The following is a 17013-nucleotide window of genomic DNA, read 5'->3' as shown; positions in this document are numbered from 1 at the left end:
CCCAATGTTAAACTGCTTTTCTCCCACGTCGATGCCTCAGGTTCCAAACGATCTACCAAATGATCATCTTAAATTGAATGTCAGGTTTACAGTGTAAGAAAAGCAGCCTTCTTTACTGAGACTGATTCTGCAGGAGGAAAGCTTAAAACATAGTCACATATGAAATCAACAGATATGATGTCCTTTGCATGAACACTTTGCTAATGGGCCAAATATTTAGCAAAGAGGTGCAGTCAGTGAGGTCACATGACTCATGATGTCACAAAATAACCAATAGCACTCTACAGACCAATGTCTCGCCAAGATCAAATAACGTTTACATTTATTAATTTGGCAGGTGGTTTTATGCAAAACAACTTACATAGTACAACACAAGCATTTGCTCATTCAAATAAGACGCTCATCTTCTCTGAGACCCATAGGTCAACCTGACGGTCACGTGATTCACTTTATTTAAAAGTACAGGACACATATAAACTCGAAAGGTAAGGCAACAATTAAATCGATAAGCTTATTAGTTATTCATAGTTCTCGGTGTGTAACACCGCCCCCCTGTGGCTTTATATATTAACAAATGAAACCATGGAAAACACCCAAACAAAGCACTGAGAAGAAAACAAAAAGCCTGTGTATGTGGTTACAGTGGACTTTCTCATGGCACTTTGTGACCACTGTGAAAAAAATGAATTTTACAATACATATTCACATCAACCTCTATGTATGAGCGTGACATGCGAAATGAAACCCATGATCAGGCCTGACTCTGTCAAGCTGTGCTATGATTGTTCTCAAGTTAATATATACACTGATTGTAAACATAATACTTAACAGAAGCTGATATTTTGACTCTGCAAGATGCTCAAATATACAGGATTTTTTAGATATATATAAAAAAAACACTACAGACAAAAGCTCACTGCCCAATTAGAGCACATTTGCGTGGCGTATAATGTAATTTAATACCAATATATTTTATACTGCGTGTAGACAGAGGATATAGCCATGGAAAAACCATGTTACACAGACAAACGTACCTGGAAACTGTACACACCTGGATTAATGCAGTTCATAAAGCAGAAACCACTTCCAGAAGCTTATTACTCTGATGTACCTCAGCAGTATTTGGCTGTATATTCCTGACTAGAAAGCAAACAGGGGTCTGGGGGATCGTCGGACACATCAAAACAACGTTCACACACATACACACACACACACACTTAGTCTTAGTATAGAAATATCTCGGCCGTCACACGAGGCTGCCGCAACAGCTGGACTTCTGCTTCTGTGACTCGATGTAATCGTGGATCTTGAACTTGGGCTCGTGGGGCTGCTGGAGATTTCTCTGCTTCAGTTCTCTGTGTGGAGATTACAGAGTGACATTTTAAAAGAGCGTGATGCAAACTTTGAATGTTGGTGTGACAAAGCCTTAAAACACCTTGAAGCCCTTATGAAAAAGAAGTCCACTTGTAGTGTACTTCAAATCTTATATTTTATATAAAACTCTACTTGCAAATAGTACAATGTTATTTAACTTAAGTGCACTTAAAGAGAGACACTTTCATGACTGTTTCGTAACATTAAAACTTGGTGATGTCAAATTAAAAAGGTTTTAAAGTACATTTCAAATCATGTTATAGTCATGTTATAATAAATAAAATAAAAAATTGGATTATTTGATTTTACATAGCTAGTTAATCATATGTGTGATTACAAACATTTAAATACATGATATACAAGTTTCAATAGAAATTACTTTAAAGTATATTTTAGTTTTATCATAAATGCTTGTCAGTTTATTCAGCTGTAACTTTAACCATATTTCATAGACAATAGCAGTACATATGAAATTACATATGAAGATGTACTTAAATCCTAAATTCAGCTTAAATGCATTTAATATAAATAAATGACGTTTTTACTGGTGTGAGGGCGGGGCAACCTGTCACTCACATGAGATCCACCAATAGCAAACCACAACCATCCAATCAATTCCTCTTGGACAAAATCAAGCCCCTACTTTTGTTCTTCTTCCAGAAGCCATTACAAGAAGTAAAGTACACCCTCTTTGGATTGTATTATGCATTGTCTTTGGATGTATTGTTTTACGTATCAGGACATAATTTAAAAAATCATCTGGTCCTTGGCAGGTCTTAAAATTAGGTAAATACAACACCACATGGCATATCACGCAATTTCATTATTTATTTAACAAAAGCTAGGCCAAAATGGAAAAGCCATGGGTGACAATCGAAGTACTCTACTGTTTCCATAGGGATTAAGAGGGTAAGTAATAGTCAGGCACTGCTAATCAAATGTCTTTGATTAAATGATAATCAGCAAGCGTGACCAACTCTATAAAAGCAAAAGTTTGCTGGTCTTGTGCATTCAGGTGTTAACACAATGCCAAAAGGAAAAGAATGATCTTAGAGAAGCAGTTGTTGCTGCCATCAATCTGAGAAGGGTAATATGGCCATTTCCAAACAATTTGAAGTCCATCATTTTACAGTGAGGAAGATTATTCACAAGTGGAAGACATTCAAGACAGTTGCCAATCTTCCCAGGAGTGGACATCCCAACAAATTCACCTCAAGAGCAGACCGTGCAATGCTCAGAGAAACTGCAAAAACCCAAGAGTTATATCTCAGGCCTCAGTTAACATGTTAAATGTTAAAGTTCATGACAGTACAATTAGAAAAAGACTGAACAAGTATGGCATGTTTGGAAAGGTTGTCAGGAAGAAGGCTCTTCTCTCTAAAAAGAACATGGCAGCACGGCTTAGGTTTGCAAAGGTGCATCTGAACAAACCTCAAGACTAGGACAATATCCTTTGGACAGACGAGACCAAAGTGGAGATGTTTGGCCATAATGCACAGAAAACCAAACACAGCATATCAGCACAAACACCTCATACCAACAGTCCGTCGTGCTGATTTTTGGCTTGTTTTGTAGCCACAGGACCTGGACACCTCACATTCACTGAGTCGACCATGAACTCCTCTGTGTACCAAAGTATTCTAGAGTCGAATGTGAGGCCATCTGCCCAACAGCTAAAGCTTGGCTGAAATTGGGTCATGAATGATCACAAGCACACCAGCAAATCTACACCAGAAGGGCTGAAAACGAAAATAATCAAGGTCTTCCAATGGCCCAGTCGAAGTCCAGACCTCAACCAGACTGAAATGTTGCAGCGGGACCTTAAGAGAGCGGTGCATAAACAAATGCCCACAAACCTCAATGAACTGAAGCAAAATTGTCAAGAAGAGCAGGACAAAATTCCTCCAGAACAATGTGAGACTGCCATACAGAAAACCAATACTTCAACTTATTGCTGCTAAAAGCAATTAAATCATAGGGTGTACTTAGTTTTTCACACATGGCTTCATTTTTGTTAAATAATAACACTGTGTAATATGTCATGAGTTGTTGTTCATCTGAGGTTGTATTTACCTAATTAAGACCTGCTAAAGTCCAGATGATTTTTTATGATGTCCTGATACATAAAACCGTAGATTTCAAAAGGGGTACTTACTTTTTCACATGACTGTACGTCACAATAGAGAATAATAGACCAGCTCAACTTTAATATTTGTTTCAATCCCTAACTGTACATACGATAAATAGTAATAGTTACACTTGTTTAAAAGTTCAAATTCACTTAAAGCTGCAGTACGTTTTGCCTCTTTGTCACCATCTCTGTTTGAAACCTGCAATTGCAGTTATTTGCTGAATGATCATCTTTACGTGGGTTGTGCATCTGCGGCTCCTCAGCGCGGATGAATCTAATGTTTTTAGGAGTTTGTGTGGCTGTCATTCATTCACCCCACCGGTGTGGATACTGTACTTCAAATCACAAACTCTACGTCTTGGAATTATGACCAACATAAGAATTTTCTGAACAAGTAAGTAACAAGTCTGCCACTTTTTTTTTTGACCAGCTGAGAGAAAAAAAAACATTACAATAAATCGCGCTACCAACGGTGATTAAATCTAACAATCGTTTAGCTCATATCACATCAAACCGTGCAAATTATTATTACCGTTATACTTTGCTGATGTTAACATTAACAATTTGAGAACATTGCGTGAATGCGTGTATTTACTGTGTATTAGCATTACCTGTAGATTTCAGTTTCCGTACAGTCTAATCTTTTGCTTTTGATGAATTGTTGTCACTGATGATTGTCGTTTGGACCTTTCTGGATTACAATCCGCCATCAAAATGATACGTTTAATTATTCCAGCCGCTGTGAGAAAAGGCTATAAATGATCCACCACCTGCAGCATCCTCACACGCGATACTACTACAAGCCGGTATACTATCCTCCTTTATACAGATGTGACATAATGACATGTTTCGAATTTCCCGCGGTAATCCACCAGTACCACTCAAATTAAAACACATTATTAAAAGCTTACCGGTATGAATCGGGCTAAGGCAAGGATATCGCTTTGAACGCTGCTGGTTATGTACTTGATCAAAAATTAATTTGGGATCATTTTTAACCAAAAAAAGTTACGGACTGCAGCTTTAATATTGAAGTATTGTTACTCAAGTACATATTTCAAGTATATATACTTTATCAGTGTTCTTCTTGGGAAAACTTTTACTTCACAACATTCCAAAGCATAATGCATAATGCATAATACTACGTTTCATATTGAATATCATTTAATACTTAATTACATAAAAAATTTACTTTCTTTCTTTTACTCCAGTAAAAGTAATTCAAAGTTTTAATTGAGAACAATAAAGAAAGTACTAAATTTTTTATGTAATTAAGTATTAAAGGTAAAAAACTTTTATTTATGAAACGTAGTGCAGTAAAAAGTTCAACATTATGCTTTGGAATGAAGTGAAGTAAAAGTTTTCCAAAGAAAAACTGTGATAAAGTACATATACTTGAAAAATGTACTTGAGTAGAAAGTAAAAACACTTCACTATTGTCCGCCTCTGTATAATATATAAAGAAAGTCTCAGACAGACCTTGCTATGGCATGGAAAGCGAGTTCCACGTTGACACCGGTCTTGGCACTTGTCTCCATGAAAGGGACTCCATATTGCTTTAGTAAAGAAAAAGAAAAGTGTTGAAGTTTATTAAAAATAACTATACACTGATCATTTGTAACAGCAGGTATGTCCACTCATACCTTGGCCAGCTTCTCCCCTTCTTCATGCGTGATGACCCTCTCAGCAGTCATGTCTGACTGGAGAAACACAAACACACATCAAACATGAATGCCTTTACATTTGTGCTTTTGAAAGACTCAAAGTGAATTGACCCACAAATGCATGATCTTGTTATCCTACAAAGACAAACTAAACAACAATAGTGTGAATAGAGGGCCAGTTTTTAATAAGCTTTAATGATTTTATTAAAGAAACATTCTGGGATAAATACAAGTTAACCTTGTAAAGTCTGACATATGAAACAAGAGTGAGAAAGACCAGTTTAAACAACTATTTAGACGATTTAAAAGCATGTTTGCATTTGATACATCAGGCTTTTATGGCTCATACAGTCTGACTCTGATTTAGTGAGAATAAAAAGCTCAAACTCAAGGAGGAAAAAACACCTACATTTTATTCTTTTACAGTTTGGTGCTGTTGCTGATATTTATATGATCAAAACGATACAATTCTGATGCTTGTAATGTAAATCAATTAGATCTTTATATAACAGTATAGTGACTACTTACATAAAATGCATATAAATATCAGTCATCGCTCTATATCTGCCAATTGGTAAGATGATTTTTAAATGCTTCGTTTTATGATCAAAGCTCTGTAGTTTTAAAACATATAAAGCAATACGATACAGTGATGATTGAGAGATCATCCTCAAAAGCCTGATTATATTTAATAGTGACATCTGAACATGATAAAAGGCCTTTTACTTGCTAAAAAAGTATAAACTAACAAATCAGATGACAAATATTTTCAGCAAATATTGGAAAATGTTTGTTTTAAGGCCTTTGAACTTTGCATATGAAATATGAAGCGGTAGGCTGCCTAGGGTTAAGCCCTATCAGCATTTGGGGCATGCAGTTACCACAAACAAATTTTAAAAGATCTGGGCTTCTTCAGATCTTTCAATCTAATAGACAAAATAAGCTCTCGCAATTTGCATATGAACACGCCCGGAGATGATGGAAAAACACAGGGAGAACATCAGCTTTCATTTCTGCTCTGACATCCGCAAGACCAGGCGAACGCTGTGAGTGTGTGTTAGAACTCAGGAATGTAGAGAGAACATTGAGCTTGGGACGTTTTTCATCTTCAAAACAAACTTGGGTGTCTAGCCAAATAAGTTTAAATGCCATCTGGCACGTTTCCCATAATGTTTATGCATTAGGTCAGTAGGCGGAGAGCAGACGGTCTTTTAGTGGCTGTTGGGACACATTTGACCACATGAGTGTTTACACTATGAAAGCAATCCGGTTGACTGTGTTTTATCTCTGGAAGTGGTCGAAAGTGGACAAGCTCAAAACGCTTTAGACCCGTTTACACCCGTGTTTAGCGTCATCTTGTGATTCGATCGACCAAAACGCATCTTAATATCAGGGCCTAGAAAAGTCTGAAATACTTACATTTTCTCATAAAACATTCTCAAGTAATATTTGTTCAATCTGTTCTGATTTCAAAAGTCGTGTAGTGTATTCCAGTATTCATTAAACGAATATGGATACAATCACTTTAAAAGGTACACCCTTTTTTTGTTCAAAATTAATACAATTTAAATTAGTGAGCGCATAAATCCAAACCGTGTTGTTGTCTTAATCAACAAAAGGTATTATAAGTGTTTATATGGTAACTTTGCAATAAGGTCGCATTTGTTAATATCAACGCATTAACTTGAACAAACAGTGAGCAATATGGTTTTTACAGCATTTTTAACCTCTGTTAATGTTAATATCAGTTACAAAAAATAAATACGTTTGACCTTATCAGACTAGCAATCATTTGTAACGTCATTCATTTAAAAACATCAGCGTTTCCAATGATTCCAAACTACAGTATAAAATATGGCACTTGCGTTCTCAGATGACATCTTTTTTGGATTTCCATGTGTTCACAATTGCTGCGAACCATATTCATCCGCACAGACACACAGAGCTGAAGCATAACCAAAACTAGCAAGAGGGCCAAATTACATAGTGTATATACCTTTAACTAAACTATCACAATCATCCGCCTTTTGCCGAACTCGAATCAGATCGGAAAGGCATTTATTTTCAATATAAATGAATTAAAATGAAGAAATATTCAAAGTGGAAATAAAGGGCCAGTGGTGTCAGGTTTCATATTACATTTTAACTACTATATAATCAAAATCTTTTCTAATCTTGACAAAAAGCATTTCGTCGTAATGGTCTCAAATCTCAAGTTTCCATATTTGGTGACTGTTTTGGGATAGAAGTGATATTTGGACAGAAATGTATTAATTTTTTTACAGGAGAAAAAAATAAATAAATGGAATGTGGATGAATGTAAATGTTTTGTGATATCAACTTCAAATTTGGAACACGACATGATTAGACATATGGTTATATTAGACTATATTATTTTTGAAAAATATATATTTTATATTAAAGAAAAATATTTAGTACATTTCATTTACAGTAAATTTAAATTTCCATCACTTTTCATAATTTCATTTTTTTTAAAGTGATATATTCCTAAGCATTCTTGAATTACAGCTATTTAAGTTTGGATGGTGCATTATCACGTCTATTCTCAAAAAGGGCGGTGATAGTTAAGAGGTTAAGCTTAAGCCCTATTCGGATGGTAATGATTTCTTGTGGGGTCATAAGGTATTTTCATCATTGTCAGGGGCTAGTCTGTGATTTTATTGCCATCTGAATCCAGAATGTCAGTGTTTTTCTCCCACCACCCGCGTAAAAACTCCCCGGCCGAATCACCTACTATTTTTCGACAAACACCAATGTCATGTGTGGTCATTTTATTGCCGTCCGAATTCACATCTCTGAGTTTTCTTTCATTTCATTTTCATTTTATTTTTTTAAGAAGAAAGGGGGAACAATGCATATTAATGAACATTAAGACTAATGTAAATATGCCAGATTATAGCCTTAGGCTAATTTCCATCTGCAGACCCCCTGGCAGGTAGATGTTACACATAAAAAGAAAGAAAAGAAAAACTATATATATATAACACAATAAGACAGAGACAGACACACTAATACAACAGTCAATATTAAAATACACAACAGAACAGTGACAAGTTAATTAGAGAAAAAGAAAGAAATCATTTACAGTTCATCTGTATTGCACGAAGAGAGATAGAAAAGTGATAAAAATATGGATATTGCACAGGTCCATCTTACAAACGTAACTAATTATAATACAGTTCACATATGATCGCATGTTTGGGTCTCTCTCAACCACCGTTTCAGTTGTATTTTAAAGGTAAGAAAAGTTGTACATTCCCTCACTGAAAGTGGGATGCTGTTCCAAAACCTTGAGCCCTGAAATGACAGATTGTTTTGAGAAAAGGATGTACGTCTAAATGGGGGCTCACAGTCACCTCTAACGGTGGCTCGCGTTACTCGTAAACCAGAGCCATTAAGAGATTTCTGTTTGATAAACTCATTCAATGGGGGAGGAGCCAAATTGTTAATAACTTTATAAGTCAGACAAGCAGATTTAAATATTTAAAAATTTGAGAGACTTAAAAAACGTCTCGGTTACGGATGTAACCCTCGTTCCCTGAGGAGGGAACGGAGACGTAACGTTAGTGACTAACGAATGGGGGTTTCGCTTAGAAGCCTATCAACTTCGAGTTTTGAGAAAACGCCCAATGGCGTGCCAATGCCATGGGGCATGCGGAATTTGCATACGTAGCTCCGCCTCACTGCGTGAGTATATAAGGAAGTACGAGGCAATATCGCATTATGTTACCTGCTTGAGGAGCCAAGACTGAACTCCTGCGTTCCAGGCAACACAGCTGATGTGGCAAGGGGACGTTACGTCTCCGTTCCCTCCTCAGGGAACGAGGGTTACATCCGTAACCGAGACGTTCCCTTTCGTTCAGTCACTACGACGTAACGTTAGTGACTAACGAATGGGGGTCCCAATATAATCCCGCCACTCAGCTGTCTTCCAGCGCCCTGCGTAAGTGTGAGTACCCTGTCGTAAGACTAGTACGGACGAAGGACTCCCACTTAACACAGGATTACCAAGGTACACTGGGAAGCATATCCCAGTGAGGGAATGCCAAGATGCCTACCCGTGGGGAGGACTTAAGAGACACATATGACCCGGAGAGGGTTGCATATGGGAGATCTCTAGGGTACCAGCCGAAGGTGGATTTTTAACCCTAGGGGTGGCGGGGACACGCCAAGGGAAGAAACCCGCTCACTGCGGAGACTTACGGTGAAATACACATGTGGGGGTCGCCAGAGGGAACCATGCACATGGGGCACCTGGCCGGACATGAGGGTCTGGGCTCGAGAGGGCAGACTGAACTGATGTCGGCGTCGACAGTGCTGGAGGAGCTCAGGGCTCTCGGGGAACTCACCTGAGGAAATATCGCACGTATCCAGTCCGTGGAGTGGAGTGGCGAGCAAGCGAAGACACCTGAACCTGGTCCTTACCGGCCCCTCGGGGGAGCGAGTACATAGTCGGACACTGGCTCCACTCGGAGATTATAGAATCTGGCGAATGTGTTGGGTGTCGCCCAGCCTGCAGCTCTGCAGATGTCTGCTAGCGAGGCGCCATGCGCTAGAGCCCAAGAGGAAGCCACACTCCGGGTGGAGTGTGCCCTCACACCAAGGGGACATGGTCGGCCTTGCTGCTGGTAAGCCAAAGCAATGGTGTCCACTATCCAGTGAGACAGCCTTTGCTTTGAGAGAGCACTTCCCTTCCGCTCTCCACCATAACAGACAAAGAGCTGGTCTGAGGTCCTGAAACACTGCGTCATGTCTACGTAGGCGCGGAGAGCGCGTACTGGACAGAGCAATGCCAAGGCTGGGTCTGCCTCCTCCAAAGGCAGCGCTTGCAGGTTCACCACCTGGTCCTTGAACGGAGTGGTGGGAACCTTGGGCACATATCCAGGCCGGGGTCTCAGGATCACGTGAGAGTTAGCCGGCCCGAACTCCAGGCACGCTTCGTCAACCGAAAATGCCTGCAGGTCCCCGACCCTCTTGACTGAGGCCAATGCGGTCAGCAGAGCCGTCTTCATAGACAGAAACTTAATATCGACCGACCGCAAAGGCTCAAAGGGAGGTCTCTGCAGAGCAGTTAACACTACTGCGAGGTCCCAAGAGGGTACGAGAGGAGAGCGAGGAGGATTCAGTCTCCTAGCTCCCCTCAGGAACCTGATGACCAGGTCGTGCTGACTTACCTTTTTGTTCTCCAAGAGATCGTGGTGGGCAGATATTGCGGCCACATATACCTTGAGGGTGGAGGGAGACAGTCTTCGCTCCAGCCCCTCTTGGAGAAACTGAAGCACGGACCCGATCGGACATTTCCAGGGGTCTTCTTGGCGGGAAGAGCACCAGGTGACGAAGAGGTTCCACTTCAACGCATAGGCATGCCGAGTGGACTCTGCCCTAGCGGAAGTGATGGTGGCGACCACCGTAGGTGGTAGGCCACTCAAACCTGCCGGGTCCCGTCTAGGAGCCACACGTGGAGGTTCCAAAGGTCGGGACGCGGGTGCCAATGGGTGCCCCGTCTCTGAGTAAGGAGGTCCGGTCTCAGAGGAATAGGCCAGGGAGGGGCTGTCGCAAGGAGAATGAGTTCGGGGAACCAGGTCCGGCCGTGCCAGTACGGGGCGACCAAAAGGACCTGCTCCTTGTCCTCCCTGATTTTGCACAGAAGCTGTGCGAGTAGGCTCACTGGGGGAAACGCATATTTGCGTAGGCCCCGCGGCCAGCTGTGCGCCAGTGCATCCGTGCCGAGCGTGCCCTCGGTCAGGGAATAATACAGGCTGCAGTGGGAAGAGTCGTGGGAGGCAAACAGGTCTACCTGTGCGTCGCCGAACTGTTCCCAAATCAGCTGAACCGTCCGGGGATGGAGTCTCCATTCTCCCGGGAGAGGCTGAAACCGCGAGAGCTCGTCGGCTGCGTGGTTCAGGACTCCCGGAATATGGACAGCACGAAGGGACCTCAGGCGCTTCTGACTCCATAAGACGAGATGGCGGGCGAGTTGAGACATGCGGCGGGAGCGTAGACCGCCCTGGTGGTTGATGTACGCTACTACGGCCGTGTTGTCTGTCCGGACAAGCACATGTTGACCCTTCAGCAACGCTCGGAAGCGGTGCAGGGCGAACCGTACTGCCAGCAACTCGAGGCAATTGACATGCAGGAGACGCTGGGGTCCTGTCCAGGAGCCCGCGGCTGCTTGTCCATTGCACATGGCACCCCAGCCCGTGGCAGAGGCATCCGTCGATACGACAACATGCCTGGAAACTCGTTCTAAGGGCACACCGGCCCGTAGAAAGCTGAGGTTCGACCACGGGGTGAGTGTCTGTAAGCAGGCCCGAGTCACTTGGACCCGGAGCGTGCCAGACTGCCATGCCCATCTCGGGACTCGATCGCGAAGCCAGTGCTGAAGCGGTCTCATATGAAGCAATCCGAGCGGCGTTACCGCGGCTGCAGATGCCATATGCCCCAGGAGCCTCTGAAAAAGTTTCAGTGGAACCGCATTCTTGCTCTCGATTTGTCGGAGGCAAGTCAGCAGAGACTGCGCGCGCTCGCTCGAAAGCTGCGCGTACATGGCGACCGAGTCGATCTCCATACCGAGAAAAGAGATCCTCTGCACGGGGCAAAGTTTGCTCTTCTCCCAGTTGACCCGAAGGCCCAGACGGGTTAAGTGGTGGAGAACCAGATCTCTGTGTCCGCAAACCTGCTCTCGAGAGTGGCCTAGTATGAGCCAGTCGTCGAGGTAGTTCAGGATGCGGACCCCGTGCTGCCAAAGGGGCGCAAGGGCTGCCTCGGCGATCTTCGTGAAGACGCGAGGGGACAGAGATAACCCGAATGGGAGAACTGCGTACTGGTATGCCCGCCCCTCGAAAGCAAACCGTAGGAACGGTCTGTGTCGAGGAAGGATGGAGACATGGAAGTAGGCGTCCTTCAGGTCAATCGCTGCAAACCAATCGTACGGACGAACGCATTCGAAAAGGCGTTTCGCAGTCAACAACTCGAACGGAAGCCGGTGAAGGGATCGGTTCAAGATGCGAAGGTCCAGGATTGGCCGTAACCCACCGGTTTTCTTGGGTACAATGAAGTAGGGGCTGTAGAACCCCGACCTCATTTCGGCTGGAGGGACAGGCTCGATCGCACCCTTCGCCAGTAGAGTGGCAATCTCCGCACGCATGACGGGGGCATGGGCCCCGGTCATGGTATAGCGGACTCCCCTGTAACGGGGAGGAGCCTGCGCGAACTGAATCGCGTAGCCGAGCCTGATGGTCCGGGCAGCCCAGCGGGACAGCCCCGGAAGCTGAAGCCAGGCTTCCAGAGACTGCACCAACGGGGTCATCCGGACGACAGACGTACCCTGGGTGGGGCAGCGAGGCAGCGTTACCGGCGCGGACAGGGGAGGCTGTTGGGCGTCCCCGGGTCGGAGCACGGTTAACGGCTGCGCCCTGACAGAGGAGACCAGGGAAGGACTCGCGTTCCACTTGGGTCTGCTCTGCCAGGGGGCTGGCGACAGAGAGGGATGCGAGTGGCGAGACCCGAGGGTGGCGCGCACTGTCATCACCGGTCTCTGGGTGCTCAGAGACAGGAACATGAGTTCTTCCCAAGCGCTGCTAGCCCGGGGGCCAGCAGCGGAAGGATTTTCCCCCGGCCCTCCACCGGGGGAAGGAGAGGCCCTGCGACCATCCCCTGGGAAGAACTGGAACCCATCTCTGAGTTGTCCACCTCCATCCTGGCGTTTAACCAGTCTGGGGAGCGGACTGGGCGACATCCTCAACCACCTCCACGGCGCGGCCCAGGTGAAGGCTGCTGCTGGGGCCGGGCGGGAAGAGGGAGGGCGCCCTCGGCGGCGAGCGGACTGAGGCGACTGGGCCGGCGGCTGGTGCAGCAGCTGGCCGCCGGGGCAGTACGTGTTGCAGCCTCAGTCTGCTCTGGGGCGGCCGAGAACTGTTGGGCGCAGTTCTCAGCCGCGCCGCCGAAGAGGCCAGCCTGGGATATGGGTGAGTTGAGGAGGCGGGCCCGCTCAACGTCCTCCACATCACCAGGTAAGGCCTGGTGTTCTCCCGGACCACAGCTGTGGACATCGCCCGACCCAGGGAGCGTGTGGCCACCTTCACCGCCCGGGGGCGGGGTCAGTTGCGGCACGCAGCTCAATGAAGAGCCCTGGGTCGGCTCCACCCTTGTGCATGTGCAAAGGGGCGGCGGCCTGCCCGTAGCACTGCGGGACCACGCCACCGAAGTAGACGAGCCCACAGGCTTTGGGGGGGGTGCTTAGGACAGCCACACCACACCACGTCAAAGCCCTCTGTGGACACCGTAGTGCGCAACAGAGAGTTCAACAGTGGGGGGGGAGGGGGCCCCAGTGTACCCTAGGCCGCGGCCCCATCAAGGGCAGAGAAGGCGGAGGAGGCCACCAAACGGTCGCGAGAAGCACGGGGACTTCCGGGACCGCGTGATCTCCTCATGCACCCCGGGAGCGAAAGGCATTGGGGGCGGGGCCCAACAGCTGTCGGGTGCCGCCCCCAAAAACCAATCGCGCAACCACGAGCACCCACGACTGGGCGGAGTTCCACACCAGCGCGAGACTCGCGGCTGCCCGAGATAACATGGCTGTCAACTTTAGGTCAGATCAGGCAGTGCTGACACACCCGGAGGCGGAGCACAACCTAATCGTCATCCCCAAAGGACTCCAGCCCACCTTGGGATGCGGCGATCGACATCTCACTGCTATCCGGAGCGTGAACTGAACGAACGGGGCGTCAGAGACGGGCCGTAGATTCAATCCAACACTCGCGGAAGCGATGTATAAGAGGGGGGTGTGGCCCGAGGAATGAACGTCGGGGTTCTTAATACCACAGCACCGCCCTCAGGTCACCCTGGCCACCAGCCAAAGTACCATCTCACTCGGGGACGGTAGATTGGGGTGTGGCAGAGGGGACTCTCTCTCCTCACGGAGATCATTGAGTCTCGACCGTGACATCGCGATGGTCACGCCCCCGTAATGGAAACGTGACACATCCGCAAACACTGCCCGTGCGCGCTGAAGCCCAAACACGCTCGAGCAGTGAATGCGTCCTCAGACAGCAGCGGAAAATCGATCGCACCCGGAAGTGCACGGGCGAGCCGTCTTGAAAAAGACGTGCCACGCGCAAGCTCTTTTTGTGAGAGGAAAACCTTGCAGTCGATGCCGAAGCGCCCAGGGAAACACACACCAGCTGTCAGGCGGACCACTGCACAGATCAGCAGGCAGGAAGTATGCGATCACTGGAACGCGCCGTCACACCAACACCGACTGGAAAGCTGCTCGTCTCGAAGAAGCTGACAGAGTCTCAGAAGGCTGTAGGAGTGAAGAGGTAGGTACTCTTGGCTCCGAAAGCAGAAACATAATGCGATATTGCCTCGTACTTCCTTATATACTCACGCAGTGAGGCGGAGCTACGTATGCAAATTCCGCATGCCCCATGGCATTGGCACGCCATTGGGCGTTTTCTCAAAACTCGAAGTTGATAGGCTTCTAAGCGAAACCCCCATTCGTTAGTCACTAACGTTACGTCGTAGTGACTGAACGAAAGGGAACTATATTTATCAAGGATGTTACAGTGATGGTAAGAAAAAGGCTTCTTATCCAAAACTTTCAAGGCCTTTTTGTAGCACGATTCAACAGGTCTAATAACAGAAGAACCAGCGTATGACCAGCTGGTAATCCAGTACTCAATCTGAGACAGAACCATTGAGTGCAGGAAAGTGATTGCTGCTCTGTCTGTCAAAGATGCTATAATATGTTTAAAATTCATTATATTAAAGTTAGTTATTTTTACAATGTTTTGAGCATGCTTTGAAAGGACAGTTTTGAATCTAAATATACCCCACGGTATTTAAATACTTCAACATTTTTCAGTTCTTGTCCTCCCACCTTTGCTGGAGCTAATGATGTTGTTGATTTAGAGAAGAACATGGATACAGTCTTTTTAACATTCAAGCAAAGACAAGAATCAATTAACCAGTTCTGTAGATCATCTAGAGCTTTTGAGAGTCGTTTGGCTGCTTCACATGGATTTTTTGCATATGCAAAAATTACTGTATCATCAGCATACATAATAGTGTCTGCATTTTTGCATATATTAGGTAACTCATTGACATAAAGTGAGAACAGTAGGGCCCAAAATTGACCCTTGGGGGACACCTACTGAACTAGAATATATCACTTCAAAATTCACTGTTTATATCCTTTTTGACGTACAGTTGCGCTTCGCTATAATTTGGATGCATTTTTAAAGATCAACATTTTTAATACTGAAATGCTAGCAAGTATTTACAAGAGCAATTTATTTCATTATCGCTCAAAAAAAAAAAGAAAGAAGAAAAGCACGTAAAAATTTGAAATGGGCCGTTATTATGGCAGCAATTATATCTGTTAAAATAACCAAGCAGCATTATGTATACCTCATGTAAATAAGAGGCTGTATTATCCGCTCATTTCCATGTGAACTAAAATTACATCCTTTATTTTGTGATAAAATACAAGACCATTTTAACTATATATATCTTCCTTTTTTAAATAGATTTAAATAATTAAATAATAATTCGGATATTATTTTCCTATTATTAAATTAAATATACATTTAGTTATGCACGAGTTTTAACAGTGAGATAGCATGCACATTTATTTTAACGCACTTCCACGTGAGAAACAATTACCGTCCGAATAGGGCTTTTGTGTAATTATCACTAGTGCAAATAGCCTCTGCCTTACATACTTCCCTCCTTCTAGTCCTTTTTTATCCTTCCCTCCTGATTTTTTGCTTGATGGACAAGTAGATTTTTTGATACAACTTGTGTTGAACCCAGGAAGATTCCTTTAATATCAAAAAAGGCTTTCAGTCTCAGTCAGTCCATGAGGGGGCGCTACCTAATCCAGCGTAAAAACCGGTTAGTGCAGTTCCACCAGAACACACCCTAACCGCACATCTAAAGATGAAAGATGACCTGGGGCGTGTGGTAAAAATGACTGTGCCTAAAATGAATTACTTGCTAAAATGACACATTGATGGATAAAAGGTAGAAAAGTATAAACGACATCAGAAAACAACACAGATTTGCGGCTGTGTGTGTGTGTGCGTATATGCATTAAAACATTATTTGCACCCTTTCAAGAGGGTCTGCTTATCTCGGTTCACTCCTTTCAGGAAGTCCCACTTACCTTGTTGCCAAGCAACATGATGACCACATCCTTCTGTGCGTACTCATAGATTTCAGTCAGCCAGGCCTGCATAGCAATAGACATGCAACAACAACAAAAAAAACACTTTGAAGGACAAGAAACACATTTTCAGTAGAAATGAATGTCATTTGACAACCCACGCTAACAACAGCGAGGAAATAAGATCAAATAAATGCATTTTTAAATGTCTAAATGTCTGTTTGTCTTACTCTAATGTTGTCAAAGGAGGTCTTTCTCGTGATGTCGTACAGCAGCAGCAGAGCTGTAATGGAAAGGACAGTACGTTCAAGTCATGCCGTATGATTCAGAGCTGAGCTTTATTAGCAATTAAACTCTGACTCAAGTCTGCCGTGTTCGTCAGGATTTGTGACAGTACAAATGTCACTGCAGAACTGAACGTTTTGCACAGAGACTGAGATTAAAATGAAACACTCAAACTGTCTTGTGTTAAAGATTTGTTCTAACCGAGTTCAGACCGGTGGTTGACCAACATGAGGTTTTCATTGATCGAAGAAATGCCAATAACTAGAGAGCAGAGCTAATGCGGACTGATATAATGCCAATATACACTCACTGCCACTTTATTATATTAGGTACACTATATTAGGTACACTATATTAGGATTTAACTGCTCG

The 17013-nt window shown here is 44.2% G+C and overlaps 1 protein-coding gene across 3 annotated transcripts in view; it reads right to left on the bottom strand.

The window, feature by feature from the left end:
- Positions 1–305: 305 nt before the first annotated feature.
- The window catches only part of LOC307136416 (ras-related protein Rab-37), a 60693-nt gene continuing 43985 nt past the window's right edge, over positions 306–17013 (bottom strand). For all 3 annotated transcript variants that reach the window (XM_079833411.1, XM_079833409.1, XM_079833410.1), the window contains 5 exons: positions 16588–16640; positions 16358–16423; positions 5149–5205; positions 4985–5061; positions 306–1355 (listed from right to left, as the gene is read on the bottom strand). In XM_079833411.1, the coding sequence (XP_079689537.1) occupies positions 1247–1355; positions 4985–5061; positions 5149–5205; positions 16358–16423; positions 16588–16640 (362 nt within the window). In that variant the 3' untranslated portion in view covers positions 306–1246. The remainder of the gene's footprint in view (positions 1356–4984; positions 5062–5148; positions 5206–16357; positions 16424–16587; positions 16641–17013) is intronic.

This window comes from Gobio gobio (genome assembly GCF_949357685.1).
Source record: "Gobio gobio genome assembly, chromosome: 1".
In the NCBI taxonomy this organism is placed as follows: domain Eukaryota; kingdom Metazoa; phylum Chordata; class Actinopteri; order Cypriniformes; family Gobionidae; genus Gobio; species Gobio gobio.
Note: the sequence above shows the minus strand (reverse complement) of the source record. Positions and strands in the feature narration are given on the sequence as shown.